Source organism: Chelon labrosus (genome assembly GCF_963514085.1).
Source record: "Chelon labrosus genome assembly, chromosome: 5".
In the NCBI taxonomy this organism is placed as follows: Eukaryota; Metazoa; Chordata; class Actinopteri; order Mugiliformes; family Mugilidae; genus Chelon; species Chelon labrosus.
In genome coordinates, this window is record NC_140341.1 from 24,852,576 (window position 1) to 24,876,783 (window position 24,208).

At 39.3% G+C, this 24,208-nt stretch overlaps 2 protein-coding genes across 6 annotated transcripts in view; one reads left to right on the forward strand and one right to left on the reverse strand.

Moving 5' to 3' along the window:
- The first annotated feature begins 663 nt into the window (after positions 1 to 663).
- On the forward strand, positions 664 to 15,727 carry LOC311488144 (alpha-1,6-mannosylglycoprotein 6-beta-N-acetylglucosaminyltransferase A-like). Of its 5 annotated transcripts, XM_084544664.1 has the most exons (20): positions 664 to 924; positions 1,026 to 1,066; positions 1,242 to 1,354; positions 2,336 to 2,420; positions 2,853 to 2,918; positions 3,162 to 3,377; positions 4,337 to 4,413; positions 4,715 to 4,804; positions 4,962 to 5,027; positions 5,412 to 5,588; positions 6,157 to 6,326; positions 6,865 to 6,993; positions 9,296 to 9,429; positions 9,584 to 9,717; positions 9,935 to 10,078; positions 11,191 to 11,337; positions 11,438 to 11,551; positions 11,694 to 11,783; positions 11,880 to 12,037; positions 15,119 to 15,727. In XM_084544664.1, the coding sequence occupies exons 3-20, from the start codon at positions 1,262 to 1,264 to the stop codon at positions 15,318 to 15,320; spliced, it is 2,292 nt and encodes a 763-aa protein (XP_084400790.1). In that variant the 5' UTR covers positions 664 to 924; positions 1,026 to 1,066; positions 1,242 to 1,261; the 3' UTR covers positions 15,321 to 15,727. The 5 variants fall into 5 exon arrangements, with proteins under 5 accessions (XP_084400790.1, XP_084400789.1, XP_084400792.1 ...); XM_084544663.1 differs by lacking the exon at positions 1,026 to 1,066; XM_084544666.1 differs by lacking the exon at positions 1,026 to 1,066 and having other exon boundaries at positions 11,709 to 11,783.
- Positions 15,728 to 21,476: 5,749 nt separating this feature from the next.
- The window catches only part of LOC311488443 (transmembrane protein 163a-like), a gene marked incomplete at its 3' end in the record, with an annotated part of 60,756 nt that continues 58,024 nt past the window's right edge, over positions 21,477 to 24,208 (reverse strand). The window contains exons 6-8 of the mRNA XM_084545154.1: positions 23,438 to 23,549; positions 22,024 to 22,165; positions 21,477 to 21,537 (exon numbers count right to left, since the gene is read on the reverse strand). Of these exons, the coding sequence (XP_084401280.1) occupies positions 21,477 to 21,537; positions 22,024 to 22,165; positions 23,438 to 23,549 (315 nt within the window). The remainder of the gene's footprint in view (positions 21,538 to 22,023; positions 22,166 to 23,437; positions 23,550 to 24,208) is intronic.

The following is a 24,208-nucleotide window of genomic DNA, read 5'->3' on the forward strand; positions in this document are numbered from 1 at the left end:
TCCCTGACCTTTCTCATGATAACTGTCACTCCACGAGGCGAGATCTTGCATGGAGCCCCAGTCTGAGGGAGATTGACAGTCATCTCTTGAGTCCCTTCCATTTTCTAATAATTGCACCAACAGTTGTTGCTTTCTCACCAAGCTGTTTGCCTATTGTCCTGTACCCTATCCCAGCCTTGTGCAGGTCTACAATTTTGTCTCTGGTGTCCTTAGACAGCTCTTTGGTCTTGGCCATGGTGGAGAGGTTGGAGTCTGATTGATTGTGTGTGTGGACAGGTGTCTTTCATACAGAGAACGAGTTCAAACTGGTGCAATTAATACAGGTAACAAGTGGAGGATAGGAGGGCTTCTTAAAGACTAACCAACAGGTCTGTGAGACCTGCACCATGATAATTTTCCCCACTGTATACACAGAAACTGATCAAATTAAAAGGTGTCCTCTATTTTTCATTATTATTCCCATACATGGAACATAAGTCCACTTTATACTTTTGGTCAATGTTTTTTCTTCGACATACTGGCACAAACAGACTGCTGGGGGAAAAAAATGTGGCAAATGAAAGTGATTTTTACAAATCTTTGATGAGCGCTCTACTGCTCGCAGACATGGCATGCGATTAGAGCTATTGTGTATTTTTAAAAAACAGAAGTTTTAAAGAGAAAGACATTTGAAACAGGTCTTTGTAATGCTGCAAAACACCATGGCTCTTATCATGAGAGACCTTGCAGTTATGCAGGCAAACAGGTTTTTTGAACTGGTTCAACATGACAGTGTCAGAGAGCAGTGTCAGAACTGGAGAGCTCTCAGCAGAGAACTCTCCACAGGTCAGAGTTTTATTCTAATGGAACCTGGATTGTATGTATGAAATTAAAATAATCACTTTTAATGTGTTCACTTTGGAGGGATAAACCAAGTCGTGAAAGGTAAGCATTTGTTTTTTAAGTTATTGTATATTAACAAAGAAGTCAGCATCAGCATGTTGTTTTATTCCTAGTACAATGCAAATTTTTTTATACAAATGTAGACTAAGTGGAGAAAAGTTATCATCACGCCATCATACGCCCCGTAAGTTTGTGTCATATGTTGATATGGAGTTTTAGACTAAATAAGCAAACATCATCTTTAAATCGCTTCATGTCATTGGCAGTTTTTCTCAGACACCTGAGACACAGTCCTCCACTTATGCCTTGCACACTAAATATTGCATTTAATGTAAAATCACGTCTTTATCAACACCCAGTACCCGGCTCACTCTGAATCATGAGAAAACCGAAGCACATCCTGAGGATGGCCACATATGTGTTGCTGGGAACTGGTTTGGTCTGTTGTCTGGCTCTACCGTATGTCATTCTGGTCTGTATCATTATTTATTGTCAGAACTTGATGTTTTTAGTGCCATTTTAGTACATTTTGGGGTACACTACAGTTCAGATGAGCATGTTATACTTTTTACAGCAACAGATAGTGACACTAGTTACTTCACAGGTTAAAACCATAGTCTGTATAATTATGGAGCGGTTGGCATGACAACTGATGGCCCCCATTATGTCACATCCTGTTTCTATAGCGTCAAATGATGAACTAAAACAAAACTTATCCAAAAAATTGACACTGCACTGAACATGCATCAACATTATATTAACTACCTAAAATGACTGAAACTATCCTTGAAAAAAATGTATTTGACGTGTATTTTGGTGTTTTAATTTGGCCCAAGTCCTATCCACTAACATGAAGGAGGTGGAGCTTATGGCCTATACTGCAGCCAGTCACCAGGGGGAGTTCTGCTTGCGTTGGCTCAACTTTTGAGGAGCAGTTCCGCTGTCCATCTTTATACTGTCTATGGTTAAAACTTAAACAAGGACTTCCGGTTGGCAGGTGATGGAGTATATGTGTGGTGCGGGTGTTACTTGTCTCTACAAGTTTTCCTTCAAGAAACCCATATGACTTGGTAAAAATTGATCAAACCAGCTCCATTTATGTCAGTGGGCTAGACTAAATAACGGAAACATTCAATGCAGTTTAACAGCACCACAAACTACATCCTCTAATATGATCATGCAGTTGAATTACCACCTTTCTGACACTGTTTGAACATGAACCAAACATTAAAACATTAGTCATAAAGGAGGATTCAGTGCAGTACTGTTAGATTTCAACTCAATCGTTTTCACTAGTGTACCTAATGAACTGTGTATGATATAACATAACAATTCAGTTGTGCCTTTACCATAAGAATTTTTACATTTATACATTATACTGTAAGTAATTCTGAGTTATACTTGTGCCTGAGTAATTCTTCCACCTCCGCGTGTCTGTCTAATCTGGTTTCAGACTAAAATTGACCTCAAGGACATCAGTGTGACCACTGACAAGAGACCAAATGGTAAAGTGTGGGTGGAAACACGCAGGGCTGAAGGTGAGAAAAAAGCACAGAGATAAAGAGAGGAGTGACAAAAGACGGCTGGTGATGGTGTAGGAAGACCATATCATTATCTTTTAATGCTGTTTTTTAAGAAGTAATCTCTCAGCATGTCCACACAACTAAACTGTGGAGCTGCTTGTGGTTCACATGTTCATCCTGGGTAGCTTTATTTGAAGATTGAGCTGTGGCCCTCATTTGAATATCACATAATATTATTATTGTGCAGGGGAAGAGGCTGCATTGAGGGTAACTTGTTTACTCAGTAGGGGCAGCCCAAAACATTGGCATTCAAATGGGAGCTCTACATAAAATAAGGGATAGACGATGTAAAACAAAGGGATTATCTCGTAGTAAAACCATTCAAAGGCATGTTCTTGTCATATATCTTCCTTCACATGTCTTTTCATTACCTTCCTTTCTTTCTAGATGTGATGAAGATTTTCGTCAAGTTTGTGGACGACCTCCTGAACACCATAGAATTCTCTGACAATTGTAAGCAAACTCTCACAGGACAAGTATCTTACACCCTTGTGTGACAGCTAGCGGTATTACCTCGGCATTAGCTCTAATCAAACAGGAAACCCCTGATAATGTTTGCAAACTGAATGTTCCATGAATATTATAGTATGGATTATTGCTTCAACAGCACATGTAAGCCTCTGGAAATACGTTCAAAGCACCATGATAATTTGTCTAATTAACACCCCCAACTCTCGCTGTCTGTCTCTCGCTCAGTATCTCCCGCACCACCTTTGAAGGACTACAAAGCAGAACTACTGGCACTCCAGATTAAAATGGAGGCAGAGAAAGGGGAAGCAAAAATGAGGGAAGAGATGATTAAGGAGCTGCGTTCTGATAAACTCCATCTGCAGCAACAAGTGACTCACTTGGAGGAACTGCTAAAGCTGCATGTGGAGAGGGAAGAGAAGAAAAGTCAGCCAGTAAAATCAGGTAAAAGTGTCAGGTTTTCACAGCATGCAGTTTAAAGCAAATACATTTGTATTGTAAGTGATGGATTGTGTTTTGACAGTTTTTTCCAAACGGCTGGGCACTAGATTTTAGCAAATTATACCCCAAAATGAACTATAAGAATGCTTTCTGGCTGTAGATCAATAAAATAAATGTGGTAATCTAGAGGGTTTAGTGAGTCAAAGAGTGTAAACAGTGCAGTGTCCTTGTTCATTGCATTGAAAGACCATGTGGTCCAGTAGACAGTGTTGCTCAGTGAACAATGGAAGTGTGTGCATGGGAAACACTGTTGCCTACGTGCTACTGTCCATTTACTTTTGTCTATCTAGTTAAACAGCACCACAAACTTCATCCTCCAAAATGATCATAATGTCGAATTAACACCTTTCTGACACTGTTTCAACATAAACTGAACATTAGAACCGTCATGAAGCTAAGATTTACTGCAGGAGTGCATACTTAATGGTAATAACACATCAGTTTATGAAGTCTCACACCCCCATAGGATGATCCGCCTCATGCAGGCCTCCATGTGCACTCCACCCATAACCCATTTTTGCATTTTTTTCAGTGGCAACTTTTTTCCCCTATTTGCGACATGCATGTTTGTGTTCTTGGCCAATGCAAAGCGTTAAAAGTAGCATGTTGTGTAATGCATAGCCACCTATCTCGCAGGAGTCACTCTTCATCAGTTTTCCAACAAGAACATTGGTGGAGATTACTGAAACCCTGGAGGCTGTCGTTGACATGCCTTAGATGTCAGTGAAGTCTTGGCCACAACTAATGCAAAATCCTTATAAAGAAAAGAATGATCAGGGATAAGCTTATATTACAGGTAATTTCAGGCTTCTATTTGTGGAGTCATACGTTCATTGTTAGTAAATGTAAAATGCATAGAGAGTGTTTGAACCAAGAAAAGCTGTATTTGTGTGCTTCTGTAGATGATGAAATCATAGAGGATCAAAACTGTCCACTGCCACCCATGGATGGACACCCAGAATGTCTGGGAAAAGTGAAGGTAATTTCATCATTGTAATGGTAACCTATTGTTGAAATATTTATAATTTTTGTTCATTTATTTTCGTTGTTTATCCAGCCCTGTTGTCAGTAAACTGTGAAACAAATGTGATATATTCTAGTAAAGAGATAAACATGTGAGAGGATGGTAGTGGAATCTTGCTGGAGTTGGTCTGTCATTAAAGACAGGTTTAACCTCTCCCTGCATTGGTACTCAGTTTTGACCATGTCAAGCATTGTGTTGATCGTGATGATGTGCTTGTGTTTTTGTTGTGGCCCTCTGCGCTCTGCTGTGGCTCCAGTGGATGAAGGAGATGTGGAAGACTGACCCTTGCTACAGCAGCCACGGGGTGAACGGGTCCCTGTGCTCATTCCTCATCTACCTCAGCGAGGTACCCCAGTGGTTTTAAACTCATGTAATGCTTGCACAGTCACGCCGCTCATTGCAAACCTGGTCACATAAAACAAATTCCTCAGTTTTGGAAACTCACAATCATGAAAAACGTTGGCTTTGCTGGTGTAACTAATACTATTATTTTGTGTGTTTAGATAGAGTCCTGGTGTCCTGTGCTTTCAGGCCGAGTGATCCACTCAGATGTGGTGAAAACCTCAAAGGTAAAAGCAAAGAATAGACTGCATGCTGTTAAACGTGTGATGTGAACTGGAGTGTGGTGTGTAGAAGGTACAGTGTGCGCATTGCCTTTGCAGACCAGCTCTACCTGAAAGTGCTGTTTCCTTTTAACAGGAGCACAACAGTTGAACTACATGTTTGAAAGCCACCAGCTCTTACATTTTTGTTGGGTAATTTTCTACGTATAACGCTTGTGAATACCTGCACATAGCAAACACATAACTGATGCAAATGTGGGAAGTGACTCTGGCCCATTTGGAAAACGTAGAGTATTCATTTCTCAGTGCTAAAGGGGAAGAAGTCTGAAACAAATTGGTAAAATGGAAAATGTTAAATTTACAGTATGCCTTACATTTTCTTTCTTTCAGCAGGAATCTGACTATGCAGTGATACAGAAAAGCTTAGAAGGTCTATACCCATCTCTGGAAAACAGAATCCAGTTCAAATGGATCAACCAAAGAATCCGAAGCATGGAGGGGATCTGGGTGGAGGCTGGTCGCGCTCTTTCTGCCAAATACAAGCTCACAGAGCGGAAAGCCATGCACGTAATTAATGCCAATAACTAACTGGAGTCAATTATACGGCACCTGTCTCGCTGTACTTGAGTGTGACCCTTGTGTTTTTTGATTATTTTAAGTTTTGTTTGTCTTTCAGGTCACTCAGGTATAGGGCGCACTAACGTGATCGATGTAGTTTTACTTTTTCTATCACGTGTATGAGATATATATATATATATCGGTATATTAGTGCAACATGAACACTTTCACATGGAATGGACATGTTTCTTTGTTGTAGGATGCTTTAAATGCTTGCTCTCTGCCCATCCTGTTTTTATTACAGGATTACTGAGGAATATGTAATGCATTACTAGGAGATAACTTGAAAAATAGCTTTAAAAAAAGAAGATGTTCTGTCAGAAGGAATAGATTAGCGCTTATTGTTGTTTGTGTAGGAGATGAGTCATCAGATGAAGCCACTCTGCTGTTTCCTCTGTTGTCCAGAAGGCTTTCAAAATTTCTCATGAATGCAGCAACACCAGAAACGAGGAGAGGTTCAAGGAAATTCAAGAACACTTGAGGTTGTCGGTCAGCTGTGGATTTGTCTCTTCTCCAGATCTTGGTGCATCCTGGCGTGGTGACAAAGGAATCGGGTGTTAAAATAGCAGAGGGCGCTTTCAGCGGTGGCCCCCTTGGGGAGCTGGTCCAGTGGAGTGACCTTATCTCAACTCTTTACATCCTGGGTCACCATCTTCACCTGTCTGCCTCCATACCCGACCTCAAGAAGTGAGTTTGCATTCATTATTTATACTTCCATTTATCTGGTGTTAATGTGGCTTTACATGGACCGTATTCCTTGAACCCAGTTTTGAGAGTATTGATTTTAAATTACATCTTAACTGTTTCCATGGTAAATGAAATGATCCGAAAGTGTTTACATGCCCCAAAATATCAGTCAGAATAGAACCTTTTTGACATGAGCAAAGTTGTTCTGCTCACTGTGAAGCGTTATCTGCTGAATATATAGCAAGTAAAATCTAGTTTTTTGGGAGATATTTACCTACTGAATGAATTATCAAATGTTGACTCCCCTCTTCTAATTGTCTGACTGAAGTCTTTAAACGAAACAGTTTTGTTCTGATTGGGCCATTATACTGAAAATCAGCTGAATACTAATGTCTAAGTAAACATTGTTACAGGTAAACCAATGGGAGAAGACACATCTGTCACTTCCAACCATAGCATCATAGAAATCACACACCGAGCTCATGATTGTTTCTATTTCTGTCTATCCATTCTCGTGATTGTCTCCTTCTCTCTCCAGCGTTCTAAGAGCTGAGACAGGTGGCTGTCCGCCTCGTCGTTCAGAAACGGAAATAAACCTGATTTATACAGACATTATTGGTCTAAGACAAATTCAGAAAACATTTCAGAAAACCTGGACTAAGTACAAGTGAGTATCAGAAACTCTTCCTGACTAAATAACTAAAACACATTTTTGCTGTCCATGTTCCCGTAATAGGGCATTTAACATTTACTGGAGTTTTTTGGTGACTCGTGAAGTAATGACTCATTGAGAATACAGGTAAATGACGGCATTCACTTGACATTTTAGCACATAAAGCAAAGCCCTATTTGATGAATCTGCTGAAGCTTGTGAGGCCAACTACATTCAGTCCATGATGGATTGGAGATTTGCATAACCATGGTGCTTTTATCTGGCCATGTATCATCAGTTTAATAATGCCAAGAGAGAGCTGAGATGTGTAATTTCCCTGAATTCTGACTAAATCCATTACTGACATGCAGGATGTTCCAAATGGTACATATGCTATGTGATGGGAAAGAGTGGCGAGATATGCTAAAAAAGAAGCAGCACACAAACAATGCTGCCCTAATCTAAGGCCAAGTTGCACATGCATATAAGCTCAGGAGAGAAATATAAAGGAAAGAGACAACAGTGAAATGAAGATATAAAGAGAGAAGGCTAACGGGGAAAGAGTCGTGTCTGAGTCAAGTCATGATTATACATGAACATAAGTACACTGTAGCAGTCTGGCTATGATTCTAATGTAACACTGTGATTTGATGGATATGAGGGCAAAATTGATGGGTGTAATTACCCTTTTTTTCTAAGAGAATATCTGCCATATAACGTCACCCAGGAGTGGGAAATAAATATAAGCCAGTGTCTGAGACGTAGAAGAAAGAGAGGAGCGGAGATCATTTCAGAGATAAAAGCAGGTGTCAAAGATGCCGATTTCTTTCTAAAAAATAAAAAAATGAGTTGAAGGGAGGCAAAGACTGAAAATGTCATCGAGCAGGTTCTTGTCATATTTTGGGGAAAAGCCAAATGAAAGGCCTGTGAAAGGAGAAGAAAGGACATAGGGATATGAGAGAGAACAAATGAAAGATGATAAAAAATATAGGAAACTTGGTGCAGAATGGAAGACTTTAGATTCTGCAGTCAACATTTACAACTTACATGTGTCATTCTTATATCCAATTATGACAGAAGAGAAATTCCCTCGTTTTTACAGTGAGTTAAAGGCATGTAACTTTCTGTCAAATGAGAATTGTTGATGAGCAGCATGCACTTGAATCAACATATGCCGACCAGGTATAACATTATGACCACCTTCCTAATATTGTGTAGGTCTCCCTTGTGCCTCCAAAAGTTGTGACTCATCAGAGAATGGACATGGGCCTTCTGAGGGTGTCCTGTGGTAGTGGGGGGCTTTGGGTCCTATGGGGTCCTATGGGGAGGGGCCTCTGTGGATCATCCCACAGATACTTGATCAGTTTGGGATCTAGTGAATTTGGAGGCCAGGTCAACACCTTGTGCTGTTTTTCATGTTTTTTTAGTTGTTCCTAAACCGTTTTTGTGAGTTTCTGTGTCAGGCTGCATCCTGCTGGGGATGGCTGCTGCCATCAAGAAGTGTCATCGCTATGGGGTGGGGGTGCCTGGTCTGGTCTAGGTGGGTGGAACATGTCTGAGTAACAGTCAGAGGGTTTAATGTCGTGCTTGGTCGGTGTATACTGATGCTAAAATCGTAAATTCACCTACACTGCAGTAAGCTGGTGAATAGTGACCGTGCTCCTTTCATATTGTTCACATACTGATACATACAGTACATAGAGAGCAGTATCGTGTCATGTTTAATGTTTTGAAATCCTTATGTAAAGTTAATGTTAATGCTGAATATTGATGCTGCAAACAAGATGTGTTGCATCTTTTTGCTCAAAAACATTAAAGTTTCCATTCTTCCTGTTTAAATATGACGTGCCCTTCTGCCATACCAATGCTTTTCTGAGTTTAATGCGGATGCAATTGAATCATGTGACCTTAACCCCATCCAGTCCCGTTGGGATGAATTAAAACTCTGACTGTGAGCCAGGATTTTTTGCCCAACTTCAATGATGCTCTCGTGGTTGAATGGGTGCAAATCCCTGCAGCCTGGCTCTGAAATCTTGTGGAAAGACTTCACAGAAGAGTGGAGGCTGTTACAGCGGCAGATTAATGCAAATCATTTTGGAATGTTCAACAGTCACTGGGTGTAATGTTCAGATGTGCACATAATTTAGTTTAATTTCATCGGCTTTAGGCACATATAATATACTTTTAGTCATGATCTGTCAGACTGGTCTGTTCACGTTAAGAACAGGATAGAACCAGGATAGTTCGGAACGTTTTGTTCCTCTGTACGCTCTGTAGCAGGCTCTGATTATAAGTGTGATGTGTGTGTGTCAACCAGGTGTATGATTCGTGTGCTGGACTCTTTTGGCACTGAGCCAGACTTCAATCATGCAGATTGGGCCAAAAAGCACAACCTGAAGACTCCATTTGGCGGTCTCAGTCTGATCCCAATGCAATTCTACACCATGTTCCGTACGTCTCACTTTTTCATTTCTAACGACAATTACGCATGTTCAGCGATCACTAATAAATAGAATTTATTTATTTTTGATTGGGGTTTTAAAGCACCTTGAAAGTTTCTGAAAGTATCTGTCCTAACCAACACCTATTGTCCTATTTTGAGCAGCTCATACACCTGACAACACATTCCTGGGTTTTGTGGTGCAGCAGCAGCTGAGCTCTGAAGAAATTAAGAGGCTGAATTCTACCAAGAGACAAAACCAGGCTCTCGTGTATGGCAAGAGTGCTAAGTTTTGGGAGGTAACAAGAGAAAACACGGTTTAAGCCGTAGTAGAATGGTAAAGGAGGAACAAATAGATTGCCATGCAAAGCTTTTGTCACCTCATTTCACCTTTTGAATGTTTAGAAGTTGGTGGATGTGGCGTTTGGGTGTTTAGTAGTCTGTGGGTTGACGGAGATGTGATGTGGATTAGGGTACATCGATTTTTACCCTCTCTGTCCTCCTGTTTCGGCACAGGGTAAAGGGGCTTATCTGGATGTTATCCACAAGTACTTGGACGTCCATGGGACAGTTGATGACAGCGCTCCGATTCCAAGCTATGTGAAAAACCATGGCATTGTCAAAGGGACTGAAGTGCAGACTCTGTTGAGACAAAGCAAGGTGAGTATGAGGTAAAAAGGAGCACTTTAAATATACCTTTGTGTTGTGTTTTGGCTTTGCCTTCACTTTGAAAAGCCCGATTGTGGATGTTGAATATAGTCTTCAACACAATAATGTTGGACGGTGTTGCTGATTTCTGTCTGCAAATACATGAAAGTAGGTTTCATATTTGTTTTTATGCAATACTGTGAAGAGCAGAAGTGAGATGAACGTCTGGTCCTAAATGTTTCATTCAAACAGGTGCATTAGAGAGTGTGGGATGATTCTGTAAGTGGAAAAGAAACAGGTGTACAGTCTTTCAACTTTCTTCTGGTTTAAAGTGTCTTTTTTTCAAGGATGAACTAACCCAATTTAAAGCAAGAGACAATTGGTAGAAAGCTCAACCCTTGAAAGAAATCCATTCTGTGCAAGGAAGACTGCTGGTAAGATCAGTTAACATTATGAGGAAATCACTGAATAATTTCATTGATAATAGACGTCTGTTGAGTCAGTTGTCGGTTATATATTCAAGGCTTTTCTGAAAGGCAGGAATAGAATGAGGAAGGATATTGACATAGGCTGTTTGTGGTCAGTGTGTGGACCCGGCAAGAGCTGCTAAGAGAGAAAGAAAGAAAAGACAATTAGCTATAAATACTAGGCTTATATCATATGATCACAGTTTTTTTTTTTATTAGGTCTCACTGAGACCCCAAATAGAAGAAGCATATTGCCATACTTATGAAACATAAGATAAGATAATCTTTTAATTTATTCCACTTCTAAATAATAGATTTATAAGCAACCTTCAAACCACCATTAAAGTCAGAAGATGATAAAATACTGTAAAATATGTAAGTAAAATGTGTCTGAAGGCAATAAATATGGCATGAGGTCTCCTCTACCTGCAACAGATTGTAGCTGTAAACATAGAAAAAAATATTTACTACAGAAAAGTGCACTGTTTGCTTTAAAAGTAAACTTCAGGAGCACATGCAGAATTCATCACTCAGTGTATTGTGCTGGTGTTGGGCGGCACCATGTGGTGACAGCAATGAGGTGCAGTTTTTTGGGGGGGGTTTTTAGCCATAAAAATACTGTAAACAGTTTTCTTTTTTATTTATGATCTGGTGTAGGTTTTTGTGGGGTTGTCTTTCCCATATGAAGGCCCAGCCCCTCTGGAAGCCTTGGCCAATGGCTGTGTTTTCCTGAACCCCCGGTTACAACCTCCACAGAACAGCCTGAACTCACAGTTCTTCAAAGGGAAGCCCACCCTGAGACAGGTCAGTAGGATACACAATAAACATGTAGCTGAAACACATACACATAAATGCATATGGAGGATATAGTTGCTATTCAGGATGTTTTGTTTTTTTATTGTAGGTGACATCCCAGCATCCTTACGCTGAGGCTATAGGAGAGCCCTATGTGTGGATGGTAGACATGAACAACAAAACCGATGTAGAGAGAGCTCTTACTGCTATACTCAACCAAACTGTGAGTATCTTTTAAACAGGATGTCACTGTTTCGAACACGTATATAAAATACACTGTACCATACAGCGTTCATTACAGCTCACATTACCGATGAGGAACTTACAGGTGTCATTCCAGTCCATGTGCATTACTGCAGTGTTAGTTCTTTGCATTTCAGATTGACCCCTACCTTCCTTATGAGTTCACCTGTGATGGAATGCTCCAGAGAGTCAACACCCTGATTGAAAAACAGGTCGGGCACGTCTGGGTTTGGAGGTTGGATACAAGGAGGATCAAAGTTGTCGGACAGGAAGTATCCTCTCTAATCTTGTTTCTATTTTTGCTTCAGGACTTCTGCTCCAGTACAAAGGGCTGGCCGCCACTCAGCGCCCTCCAGGTAGTGAAGGCAAGGGCAGGCGCTTCTTGCAAACAGGCATGCCAGGGAGCGGGACTGATCTGTGAACCTGCATTCTTCCCAGACCTGAACAGCGCAGAGAATCTCGCCAAGTGAGTGGATGCATGTTACTGTGCACATACAGGAACCCAGACACACATTCTTTTTTTTTTGTATGACTTTGAATGTGTTGTATAAACACAGATAAAACCTGGGCAACTAACACCAACCAGCATTATAGTTCCCTCTTTTCTAAGAGTTGGATGAATAACATTTTTAGAGCTCTGTGAGTTTTGTACAGATATTCTCAAGCTATTTTGGCTATACCTAAATCACCTCATTGTCTGATTTAAGTCGACAGACAACTCATTAGTCATTCATTCAATCTTTATTTATTCTCAGAGGTTCATTGAGGGTAGTCCTCATTTTCAGTGAAGCCGAGATTACACAGTAACAATGGGATAACAATAGATATAGTATAATAATTGTGGAAAATAAAACAAAATAAAACAAATAATAAGATAACCTACATAACATTATAAAGGAGGAAGGAAGGGAAAAATAAAGATACAGAAAATATTAATAGTAAAATAATAAAATAATAAAATAATAATAATAATAATAATAATAATAATAATAATAATGATAATAATAATAATAATAAAATAACATTTACATAAAACAGGTACAATTTGACATAGGAAGGTTTGTGATTACAGATCTGAATTGATTATAGGAAAGTAGAGAGTTAATTTTTATGTTACATTGGAGATTATTCCAGGAAGTAGGGGCACCATAACAAAAGGCCGACTTTCCCAACTCAGTGTGGATACGAGGAACCTTGAGCATCAAACAGTCATTTGATCTGGTCTAATAGGGACCAGAATTCCAAACAAGCATGTTGGAAATATAACCTGGTAATTTTCCAATAATACCTTTGTAAATAAACAGGTACCAATGATTAAGTCTCCTCTCAGACAAAGATGACCAACCCACTTTACCATAGAGGACACAATGATGAGTGCTATAGCCATCACCAGTAATGAACCTCAGAGCAGAGTAGTAGACTGAGTCCAGGGCTTTAAGTGAGCAAGCAGTAGCATTTCTATAAATCACATCACCATATTCTAGAACTGACATAAAAACTGCTTCAACAACTTGTTTCCTACATTCCATAGGGAGGTTGGCTTTGTTTCTGTAGAAGAAACCAATTTTTTGTCTCAGTTTTTTTACTAGGATGGCTATATGGTAATTAAATGTGAGTTTGTCATCCAGCCATATACCAAGATATTTGTACTCAGAAACTCTATCAATGCTGGAACCAGTTACAGTGGTTATTTGCACATCATTAACCTCAATATTCCTTGCTCTAGTAAATAGCATATATTTAGTTTTCTTTTCATTTAGTACTAATTTAAGATTAATGAGAGCTTCTTGAAGAACATTAAATGAAACCTGAAGATTATCAATGGCAAGTTGAACAGAGTCAGCAATACAATACAAAATAGTGTCATCAGCATAAAGGTGGACTTGACAACCATTTAAGGTAGAGACAATATCATTCATATAGATGGTGAAGAGAACTGGGCCCAAAATGGACCCTTGTGGAACACCCTTTGTGATTGGCAAAAACTCTGACTTGACATTTCCTGACTTCACACACTGAAACCTCTGAGACAAATAATTCCAAAACCATTCACATGCCTTATCATCCAAACCAATATTATGTAATCTTTGTAAGAGTAAGATGATCAACTGTATCAAATGCTTTTGACAAATCAACAAAAAGGGCAGCACAGTGCTTCTTAACGTCTAAGGCAGATATTATATTATTAGTAACTAATGTGGTAGCTGTGATAGTGCCGTGGTTTGTTCTAAACCCAGATTGTTGTGGATTTAAAATTTGATGACATGAAAGAAATGACTTGAGTTGGTTATTAACCAGTGATTCAAAAATCTTTGATAAACAGGGTAATTTGGAGATTGGACGGTAATTATTTAAATCATCTCTATCACCCCCTTTGTACAAAGGTGTCACATGGGCTAGTTTCCATGCACTAGGAAATATGCCCATCACAATGGAAAGATTAAATATATGCACTATATGCTTTGTGATAATAGGAGCAGACAATTTAAGGAAAAAAGGATCTAAATTATCTTCTCCAGTAGCACTCCTAGTGTCAATAGCTTGTAATGCCTCAAACACTTCATTTTGAGAGAAAGGTTGAAAAGTAAACTTAGAAGCATGGTTTGTATAATGCACACAATTGTCAACTATCTGAGGAGTCCCTTTAAACTCTTTATCAAATAAATGCCCAGCTTCAACAAAATGTCTATTGAAAGCAAGGGTAATCTCATTCTGTTCAGATATGAAACAGTCATCATATTTGATATGGGTGGGCAGAGAATTAGTGGTTGTGGTTTTGTTTGAGTTTACTGCTTTCCAAAATTGTGCAGGATTTGAGCTGGAGTTTGCTATCAAGTCTAAGTAATAATTAGATTTCGCTTTCCGCACAGATGATGTGCATTTATTTCTAATTTGTTTAAAAGCTAACCAATGTGATGGGTTTCCAGTCTTCCTAGCTAGTGACCAAGCTCTGCTTCTTTCTTTAAATAAAGCTGATAAATCAGGTGAAAACCAAGGAGTTACTCTATCTTTTACTCTAAATTTTTTGAAAGGTGCATGCTTATCAATGACTGAAAGGAAGTTATTTATCTTTTATTCTTTAAGATAAAATAGCAGTCAAATGTTTTGGTTAGTTTCTGTCTACTTCAAGTGGAAAAACTAACTAAGAGAACATGGACAACAACTTAAATTTCTAATAGTTAAAGAAAGACAGTTTGGTGCTCATTTAGTCAGGAGGTGAAATCACTGGTCGGTCACAGGGCTAACATGTAGACAGACATTCATGCTCACATTTACTGAGGCCGGTTTAGTTCATAGTTTTAACCTTTAACGTATATTCAGAGGAAACCCGTGCAACCAAAGGGAGATCAAGCTCTGTGTAGACATAATTTGAATGGTTGACCTTAATAAAGATACAACACAACCTGTAGCCTTACAGGATAAGACATCTGAGTGAGAGTCACTATAGTATGGACTACATGCCTTCCTGTTCCTTCTGCAGGCGTTGTGACTTCAATGACTGGATCCTTTCCTGACTGTTTCTTCTGGGTTTTCTTTCTTTTTACAGGTATAGTGTAGATTGTCAAACGTCAGAGGTCTCTAACAGGTGTGTGGTGCTTCCAGCCTACAACAGCAGCAGCAAACACTGCCTGCTCCAGTCTGATCACCTGCTCTTCAGCTGCGTGAGATCGGACAAGTCCCTGATTCGCATCTGCCCCTGCAGGGACTATATTAAGGACCAGATAGCCTTATGCAAGGCATGTGTCTAACTGTTGAGAAGAAAACTACAAGCCACGTACTATATGAATGTGGGTTTTAACTTAATGTCTGGTCACAAATTCTTCATGGACTTTTGTTTTTGGATTCTGGCAACTTCGCTTTAGGACATGAAAGGAATGTGAAGATTACTATTAATAGTGTTAAAAATGTAATGTCATGTGTGACATGTTGCCTGGATACAACCACATGCCTGAGTCTTTAAAGATACCAGTTGGATAGTACCGTATGTATTTATCATCTGATTTAGATGGCACATAACCACTTAGACTACACTGATATCACTAGTGATTGAGTATTTATTTGGAGCCTCAATACAGCTGGCCACACACCAGCTTTAGATCTACTCATTATACATTTTCAACAACATTTCTGTGCGACTTAGTCAGTATTTCTCTAATAAAGCATTCCTTAAACAGTACCCAGTATGTTGTCATTTGTGTGCAGATTACAATTAACTGTGACTTTATGATTGGCTCTTTTTCTCCCTGGTACAACCAGGGAGTAAAAGCTTTGTGATGTACCTATGTAAGATGGCTCTAAGTGGGCTGGAAAGCTTCATCACTTTTTCATTACATCATATACTCAATTAACACCAGTGAGCATTAGTCTGTGAGCTCTGCTCCAGTCTCTACCTTAATGATGTGAAATGTCCAGTCTTCTGTGAACTTGAGAAGCAGAAAGCAGATAGAGAGACTAAAGTCCCATTTTTAAATGTACATTGTCTCGGCGGAACAGGGTGAGCGCAGGCCTGAGATGATGATGCAAAAGTGTGAAATTTAATCTTAGGAGGTGAGAAAACACACTGAAGTAGAGACATTTTTATTTTTTTTTATTATGAAAGACATCAGCCCTAAGCAGTCTTTGAAATATGCATTTCCAAAAAACAGTAAATATTTAAGTTTTGCACCTGACACTTATTCTGTATGCGTGGTACTGCCCAGATATATAGCGTGAATGCTGGATAAAACATATCGCACAAGAGTAAAAGCTTCTGTCAGGTAAGTTTCATTAATTACTCTGAGAGTTTCAGTCACACAGAATTTCGGTTTAGGGTTTTCACACAACCAGCATCTTAACTGTAGAATTTACACCAATCAGGCCGTAACATTATAACCACTGATAGGAGAGGTAAATAACATTGACCATCTTGTGACAATCCAATGTTCTGCTGGGAAACTTTTGGACCTGGCATTCATGTGGATGTTACTTAGACATGTACCACCCACCTAGACCAGACCAGGCACCCCCACCCCATAGCAACGACACTCCTTGATGGCAGCAGCCATCCCCAGCAGGATGCAGCCTAACACAGACACACACAAAAACAGTTTAGGAACAACTAAAAAAAAAAAAAAAAACAGCACAAGGTGTTGACCTGGCCTCCAAATGCACTGGATCCCAAACTGATCAAGTATCTGTGGGATGATCCACAGAGGCCCCTCCCCTCAACCCATAGGACCCAAAGGCCCCCACTAATAATATTCTGTTGCCAGACACCACAGGACACCCTCAGAAGGACCATGTCTATTCTCTGATGAGTCACATCTGTTTCGGAGGCACAAGGGAGACAATATTAGGAAGGTGGTCATAATGTTATGCCTGATCGGTGTATTTTCATAATGAAAAAAAGATCATGTTTGTTAAGTGTTTTGTACAATGACTAAGACGGTAGGCTCTTCTGTTCATACTAAAACCTCAGACATTGGTATGCTCCTCGAGAATAACATCTTGTCAGCTATAGTACACCATACCTGTGGTCTTTGTGCTGTCCTAAAATAATCTGCTGGCAGCGCTTTCATATTGTGCCCTGCGGACATGATAATAATTCAATTCAGTTCAATTCCATTTTATTTATATAGCATCAATAACAATACAAATCGTCTCAAGACGCTTTACAAAACCCGGCCTGAAACCCCCAGAGCAAGCCTGAAGGCGACGGTGGCAAGGAAAAACTCCCTTTTAACAGGAAGAAACCTTGAGCAGAACCCAGCTCATATGGAGGGACCCATCTGCCTAAGGCCAGCCGGGTATAGACAGAAGAAAGAGATGCCAATCCTTTCATTTATCTTTGGCCAAGAAAACTGCTGAGGGTTAAATGCCAAAATATTAAATGCTTCTTTCAGCAGAGGGAGACTTTTAGTAAAACTAAAACGGATGATGTATGCTTCCCGAGGACATCTGAAACTTGTAGAGAAACATGTAGTAAGCATATTTAGTTATATCAATTATTTTTTTCCTCTTAACTTTTAATTTTATTACAGGTGCAGAAGCTTATTGTTCTCATTAACTGTCATTGTGCTGCTTGTCCTGATGATCAGCTAGTGATTGCTAAATCCCAATTATCTACGTCCCCATTTCTCATAAAAAAAAAAAAAATCACAAAAAAAGCACATATCTTAACACTGCTGATGGTTAAGCAGGATAAAACTTTATTAATCAGTAAAACTTTTCTCTTTTTCAAAGAGACATCTCGTTGTTCTTTTACGTACAGTAAATAAATAGTGTTTACTTCATCTGTAATACCACTGACGTCATTATTGTACAAACAGACAAATTGGAATTATGTTACAGTCGGATTTATTGTAAATTCAGTTGAACATTTCTGTCTGTGCGTGTGTGTGTATGTGTGTAACCACTGAAACTGTAAGGTTTATACAAGCCCATGCAAAGCCTATAGCAACTGAGACGTGGTTAGTATTGCTATCATCAGTTCGGTAGGATGAATGGTTGGATGCCTTTTCCTGGGGTGTTCATGGTAAAGCCACTCATCATTACAAGCATATCTGAATCGTACAAGCATTTCAAAAGCCTTGACAAATGGTCTCAATGATTTGGCACAGTTCAAGCTACAGAGCTGGACACATTTCTGAGCTGTTTCAATGACGTAATGAAAAGGGTTCCAGACGTTATACCACATGTCGACTGATGCGAGGTTTGTGCAACGACGTATAACGTGAAATACATGTTCAAACCTTCAACAGTTCTTAAGAGAGGTGTAGCAGAATGGGAGGTGGGAAAAGTAATCACATTTTAGATTACTTAAATGCGACCACAGATGTGGTGATCATGGGATTTCACTTCTACATATTTGGTTTTCAGTTGCACTGTTGCAACGCCTTCAAAGGTGATTACATACTAAAAAGGTGGGTCAAGGCCAGGAAAATAAAACAAAAGTGCAAAAAAGAGAGGTAGCAAGGATTTTGTTGGCAAAAACAAAATAATTTCCAGTTTATACGGCACAGCTTTTTACTATATGAGCAACAGAACTGCAGTACAGCATACCATTTCTTGTTTGATGTTTATAATGAGTTTGTTCTGTGCCTTAGTAGTGGTTTAGCATGTAAACACTGTGCTTTGCGAGTAAAAGCCATTGTAAAGATTGTCTTCTATGCATTAAAGAAGGGAAGGGGGACATTACAAATCAGTGTGCTGTTGGTGAGTTGAACTGGTGTGAGCTGACCCACACCTTCAGTTTATAGCTACTCTTCACACAATGGAAATAACAATAATACCAATAAATTTGCACCTTGTCCAGTATGTGGACTTAGACTGGATAATTACAGTGTAGAGTGGATGTAGGCCCCTTCTGAGTCACTGCCCAAGGCTTTCTAACTGTCTTCAGCCGGGGATAAATTTAGACCTTCTCCTTTGGCTCCAGACAGCTGAATATTAATTAACACTGTGGTCATGACGATGTCAACCACAAGGGGGCGCACTCGCATCATGGCTCAAAAAACAGGCCACACATATTACTTGTACAGGTTATTTCACTTTAGATAGAATAACATTTTTGAAATAATATGTAGTAGTTTCATTGAGTATCAGTTTGTGCATAACACAGCATATGTGTCTGTAAAGATTCTCAGTTGTCCAGGTCATGGTAGATGAAATATAAAACAAAGCTAAAACAAAGGCAACCTCAAGCAAATCCAGATGCCTTTGTTTTAGAAACACAGCATCAGTTGGTTTTTATACCAGACCATTCAATTGATCTAAAACAAATCTGCATCAAAATAAAACTGAACAGAGGATCACAGTGAAGTATTTCCTTCTAGTGTGTAATTTTAAATGTTTAGCGTTTCTTTAAGAATATTCTTGGTGATTCCAAGTCTGACCTCATGACCTCCAACATCTTAAGTTCAATAAATTAACCGAGATTTGAGCCAACATATAATTTGCAGCTGTAACTCCAATTTCAGACTGTGAAAGGAGACTTTGCAATTGGCTAGGCAATCACGCCCTTTCAGAAAAAAAAAATAAAAAATGCTGTTAATGAGTGACATTTGGGCCACGGCTGAGCCTTGGACAGTGCTATCTGATCACACCTACACCCAATCGGAGAGTTTCACTTACAGTGCAAAAAACTTACAGTAAGACTTGTCATTTCATTTCAGTAATCTACAGTAACATGTAAAACAACATTTACAGTATATGCACACTACAGAGTAAACATTTTAACTATATGCAACATTGATAAATCTGTACTTTAACTATATGCCGTCTACTCTCATGTCGGCCATAGAGCACTATTTATGACTTTAGTTACCGATGCACCCAAACAGTGTAATAAACATATTTACAGTCTGTGTGCTTTGTATTTACATTCTGTTCACTGCATGTGATCGCGAATGATAACAATGGAAACAATTCTGAACAAATGGGAAGTAAGCAGGTTCTCCGACAAAGAGAAAACACTTTCTCTGCAATGATATTCCTACTGCTTTATCTTTCTCCTTGTGCTTAGATTCGTCTCAGGTTTGGACTTTCCTGTATCAACTCTGCTGTCAAACAGATGACTTAAGAAGCAATGATAAATAAAATAATATTAATAAATACCTCAGCTGGAATTAGTACATTTCATCAAGAAAATAATGTGTTAAAACTATGGCAAATGGAATCTTACTTTTATAAACGGTTGTATTACTGTTCTTGAGTTGTTAGCTGTTGCTTGGTAAAATTGTACTTTGTTAATAAGTGTCAAGTAAAAAACAGAAGTTACAAAATGGGTTCCAGGAGTAAGTCAAATCAAAAGTGCAGTATATTGCAATTAAACTAGCTAAGTACCCTGAAATCATTTCCTAGAGCTTTAATTACTCATGTTAAAATTAGGCTCTGTGATAATCTGCAGGCAACACACATTAGTTTATGAGGGAGGGTTAGTGAATTTGTGCTTGGACACATCGCATACAGTAAAGCAGGCTATGCAGTGTTATACAAATAGGCCAGATCATGTCAGATATGTGCACTTAAGTCTATAGCCATTCAATGGAAAATATTTTTCTTCAGTGTCTCATGTACTTTCCGGAAAAACTCACGTAGGGTTTGAAGATCAGGCCTGGCCACACGCTGATGCTTTTCATGTTTCAGAAGAACCATTGTTTGCTGACTCAGCGCTGCCCATATGTTCTCTGTCTGAGTCTCCTTCTCTAAGCTTTCTACTTCCTCTCTCTCTCTCTCTCTCTCTCTCTCTCTCTCTCTCCCTAGGAGGTAGAAAGACTGCTGATGGGAGGAGGTTGGTAAGGTTTTTATAGGAACTCTGTTTTTACCAGAAGGATCGCCCATGCTTATCAATAATCAGTAAATAAATTACTGGGAAGCCGATGAAAAAGTTTATTTTTGATTTGATGAGAAAATATATTTTAGTTTTTAATAGGCTTCACTTCATTTAAACCTACACCCTTTGATAAATAGTTACTTGTGATGCAGTGAACGATCTCATCTTAGCAGCAGTTAATGTACTCTATGTCAAGAATTTAATCAGTAATACTGGTGCTTAATGGACAAAAAGTGAAGAATAGAAGAATGACTGAAGTGCTTTCTTTCCAGGAGATGGTCTTCAATCATGTCTTTCTCTCCAAGTCTCTCAGATGTTGTGTGTGTGTGTGTGCGTGCATGACACATGTTGCAGGGATGAATGTACTATGTACAGTATATACAGCATATGGGTATATATGTATATACGTATATTCACATGTATGTATGTATGTATGTATGTATGTATGAGACCATAAGCGTGGACCATCCCTGTGAATGTGGAAGGGGTATGTGGACGTAAGTGTATATGAAGACAGAGAGAAGAGGCCAGGAGGCACCCAGGGGTGTGGGCGTGTGTCTGAACCTGCCTGTCTGGTCAACACACAGATCTCTCACTCGAAGCGTTCGTAGTTTCTCGTCTGCCTCACACGGGGAACCATGTCCTTGAGGAGCCTGTGGGTAAAGTAACAAGGTATTATTGGAAAATATGTAAATGCACAGAAATAAATGTTTCTGCAGAGTGTCTCAGCCTGTTTTGGAACACATCATTTGCTGAAAAGGACCTGTCAGGTTAACATGTAAACCTGGCATACAGTAAGTAGAAACTGGAATTACCACAGACATTTGTTTTGCAGAACATTATATCAGTGAAACAACTTTTGACCTTTTTGAATATATCACTTCATCAGTTGTTCCTATTAGATGTACTGTATGTGTACATGAATTCTTGACTTATGGCCAAGAATGTTTTATGGGAGCTCAGGAAGATGTTTGAACTTTGACCACCAAACTCCAATTAGTTCATCCATGAGTCAGACAGATATAGGGAAGGGCTACCTGAAAGCCTATTGCATTTGCGCAAGGCTTTTATGGGACCAAGGCATAAACAGATACCAAGTGCAAGATCAGATCAGAGGCTGCGGTTGGTTTATCTCTTACTTGACCCCATATGCTAAAATGATGAGTCCAATCAGTACGCCAATGGTGCCGTCCAGAAACCAGACATCAGTATGGTGCTTGAAGACTTCCGCACTAATCAGAATGGAAAATCCCATAACGGCCCCGACCATAGAATTAAACCCTGGAAAACACAAACAGTTCAGTGCAGGTCAATACAAAACAAAGCTGTGTTTGTTGTAACCATGATAATGATCTTTTCCTAACATTAATCAAGTAGTGTCAGTTGCTTAAACTTTGAAGATGAGTATACTCTCCAGTGGCATTAAAGGAATAGTCTGTTAATCTCTCTTTCCTGCTGAGAGTTTTAGGAGAAATTACCTGAACGAACAAGCATATTTAAAACTCACGCTTAAAAATGTTGTAGCTCAAATGGTACAAAAGGCAAAGCGTAGTGCTTTTCTGCACAACCTGTTTTTGTGTGAGCTGGAGGGTAGCTCAGATTTTCTTTGATACAAGTAAGGGGACCCCAAGACCAAAAAGTCAGGGAACCCCTGAGTACTGGAATCACAGTCCAGCTATGGAAGCGCTGCTAGGTGAATACTGTAGCCTTTGCAAAGAGCCAGTTTAGATGTTTCCTTCTTTAGTCTTTACGAGAAGCTAAGCTAAGTTAAGCTAAACTGAAAAGACATAACAGTGGTATTCATGAAACCTCTAAACTACTTAACTGCCTTATCTGCTGTGTTTGACTTACCTTACATAGAGGCAGATTATTCTTCATAATTACATTTCTCCTAGCGTAAAAGCCAGCACAGCGGGTTATTGTCTTGCCTGCAGTAAGTGTAGAGTCTTGTGGGAAATAAATCTAGGCTCGAAGAACAGCAACCTCAGGTTTATTGGATTGATGCCCTGTGCGTTCTGAGACCTGGGGATAGCATTGGGCTGTGTGTGTTTGCTAGAGACAGTGTGTGTGAGGCGTTTTTGTTCAGATGTGCATGTGTCTATGAGCAGTGGGTCATAACCTACTACTTCTTTCAATTCAGAGGATCCTGTTTCCTTTGATATTGCCCTCATTTATTTATGTTTGAGGGTAGTGTGCAAAAACCTATGACCCTGGTCTTGACATTGACTTGGTAGTAACAATTTCTAAATCCTTTGCAGATTAGGATTTTGAGAACTTTATATGAGAATATAAAATGTGATATGTTGTTGTAAACTCAAACAACCCAGTAGCAGCATGTATAATAATAAATATTTCCACAAAGTATAAGAAATAATAATGATTAAAACATTATAATAATATCACTGTGATATTTTGCTGCATAAAACTTACTTTTACTTACTTTTATGCATAATTTATATTAAATGATTATTTATTTATAAAAGTACAGATTTTTGTACTGTTGTGTTTTTGCATGTGGGTGTGTGTGTAGGTGTTTGTGTGTGTGTTTCCTACCATCGGTGATAAGGGCCCGACTAGTCAGCACTCTTCCCAGCATGAACTTGGCCACAGCCAGCACAGCACATGTGAGCCCACTCACTATGGACACACTGAAGAGGAAGTCATCCTGGAGATAGACACCGGAAAGGAAATGTATGGGTGAGATGAAGTAAGTCAGAAATGCCAAACAATGGAGAGAAAGCAAAAAAGAAACACAGAAAAAGCTACTGTAAAGCCGCAAACTAAATGTCAGCACCAACATTATGAGATCAAATGACCCACAAAGCTTCTGTCAGCTCAACCATTATTAATATATTCCAGCTTGACTGGTGCATCAACCCAAGGTCATACAGATGATGCTTCCCGGGGATGTGAGGCCCTGGTGTTTTCAACTTAAGCCTCAAACAGACTCAGCAAAAACCAACTCTTGACCCCAGAGTATCAAGCTTTCAGATTTAATTGGCCCGCAACAGTGAATGTGAGACAGATACAAGGAGGAGAGAAGGAGCAAACAAAAAAACTGGGACAGCACAAGACGCATTTCTGAAAAAAAAAAAACTGTCCACACTTTTTTACAGACTTTTGGTCGCGGCTATTTTTACCATATGTGGATAATATTAGAACTCAGAACCAACACGTCATTGTGTGGGTTGGTGTCAAAATACACACAGGCTCCAGCTTCATCTGTCTGTTGGATTTAAATGGAATCAGGGAAGGAATGGCACCATACAAGTATAGCATATATTAATAAATAACTATGTGTCTCATCATACCAGATGCTTCTGC

What these genes read in the sequence shown, in the direction of transcription:
- LOC311488144 (XM_084544664.1), top strand. Translation starts at nt 1,262, where the DNA reads ATGAGAAAACCGAAGCACATCCTGAGGATGGCCACATATGTGTTGCTG. An exon ending in AATGTCTGGGAAAAGTGAAG is followed by an intron (nt 4,414 to 4,714) that starts GTAATTTCATCA and finishes CTGTGGCTCCAG; the next exon opens with TGGATGAAGGAGATGTGGAA. An exon ending in CTCTGTTGAGACAAAGCAAG is followed by an intron (nt 10,079 to 11,190) that starts GTGAGTATGAGG and finishes GATCTGGTGTAG; the next exon opens with GTTTTTGTGGGGTTGTCTTT.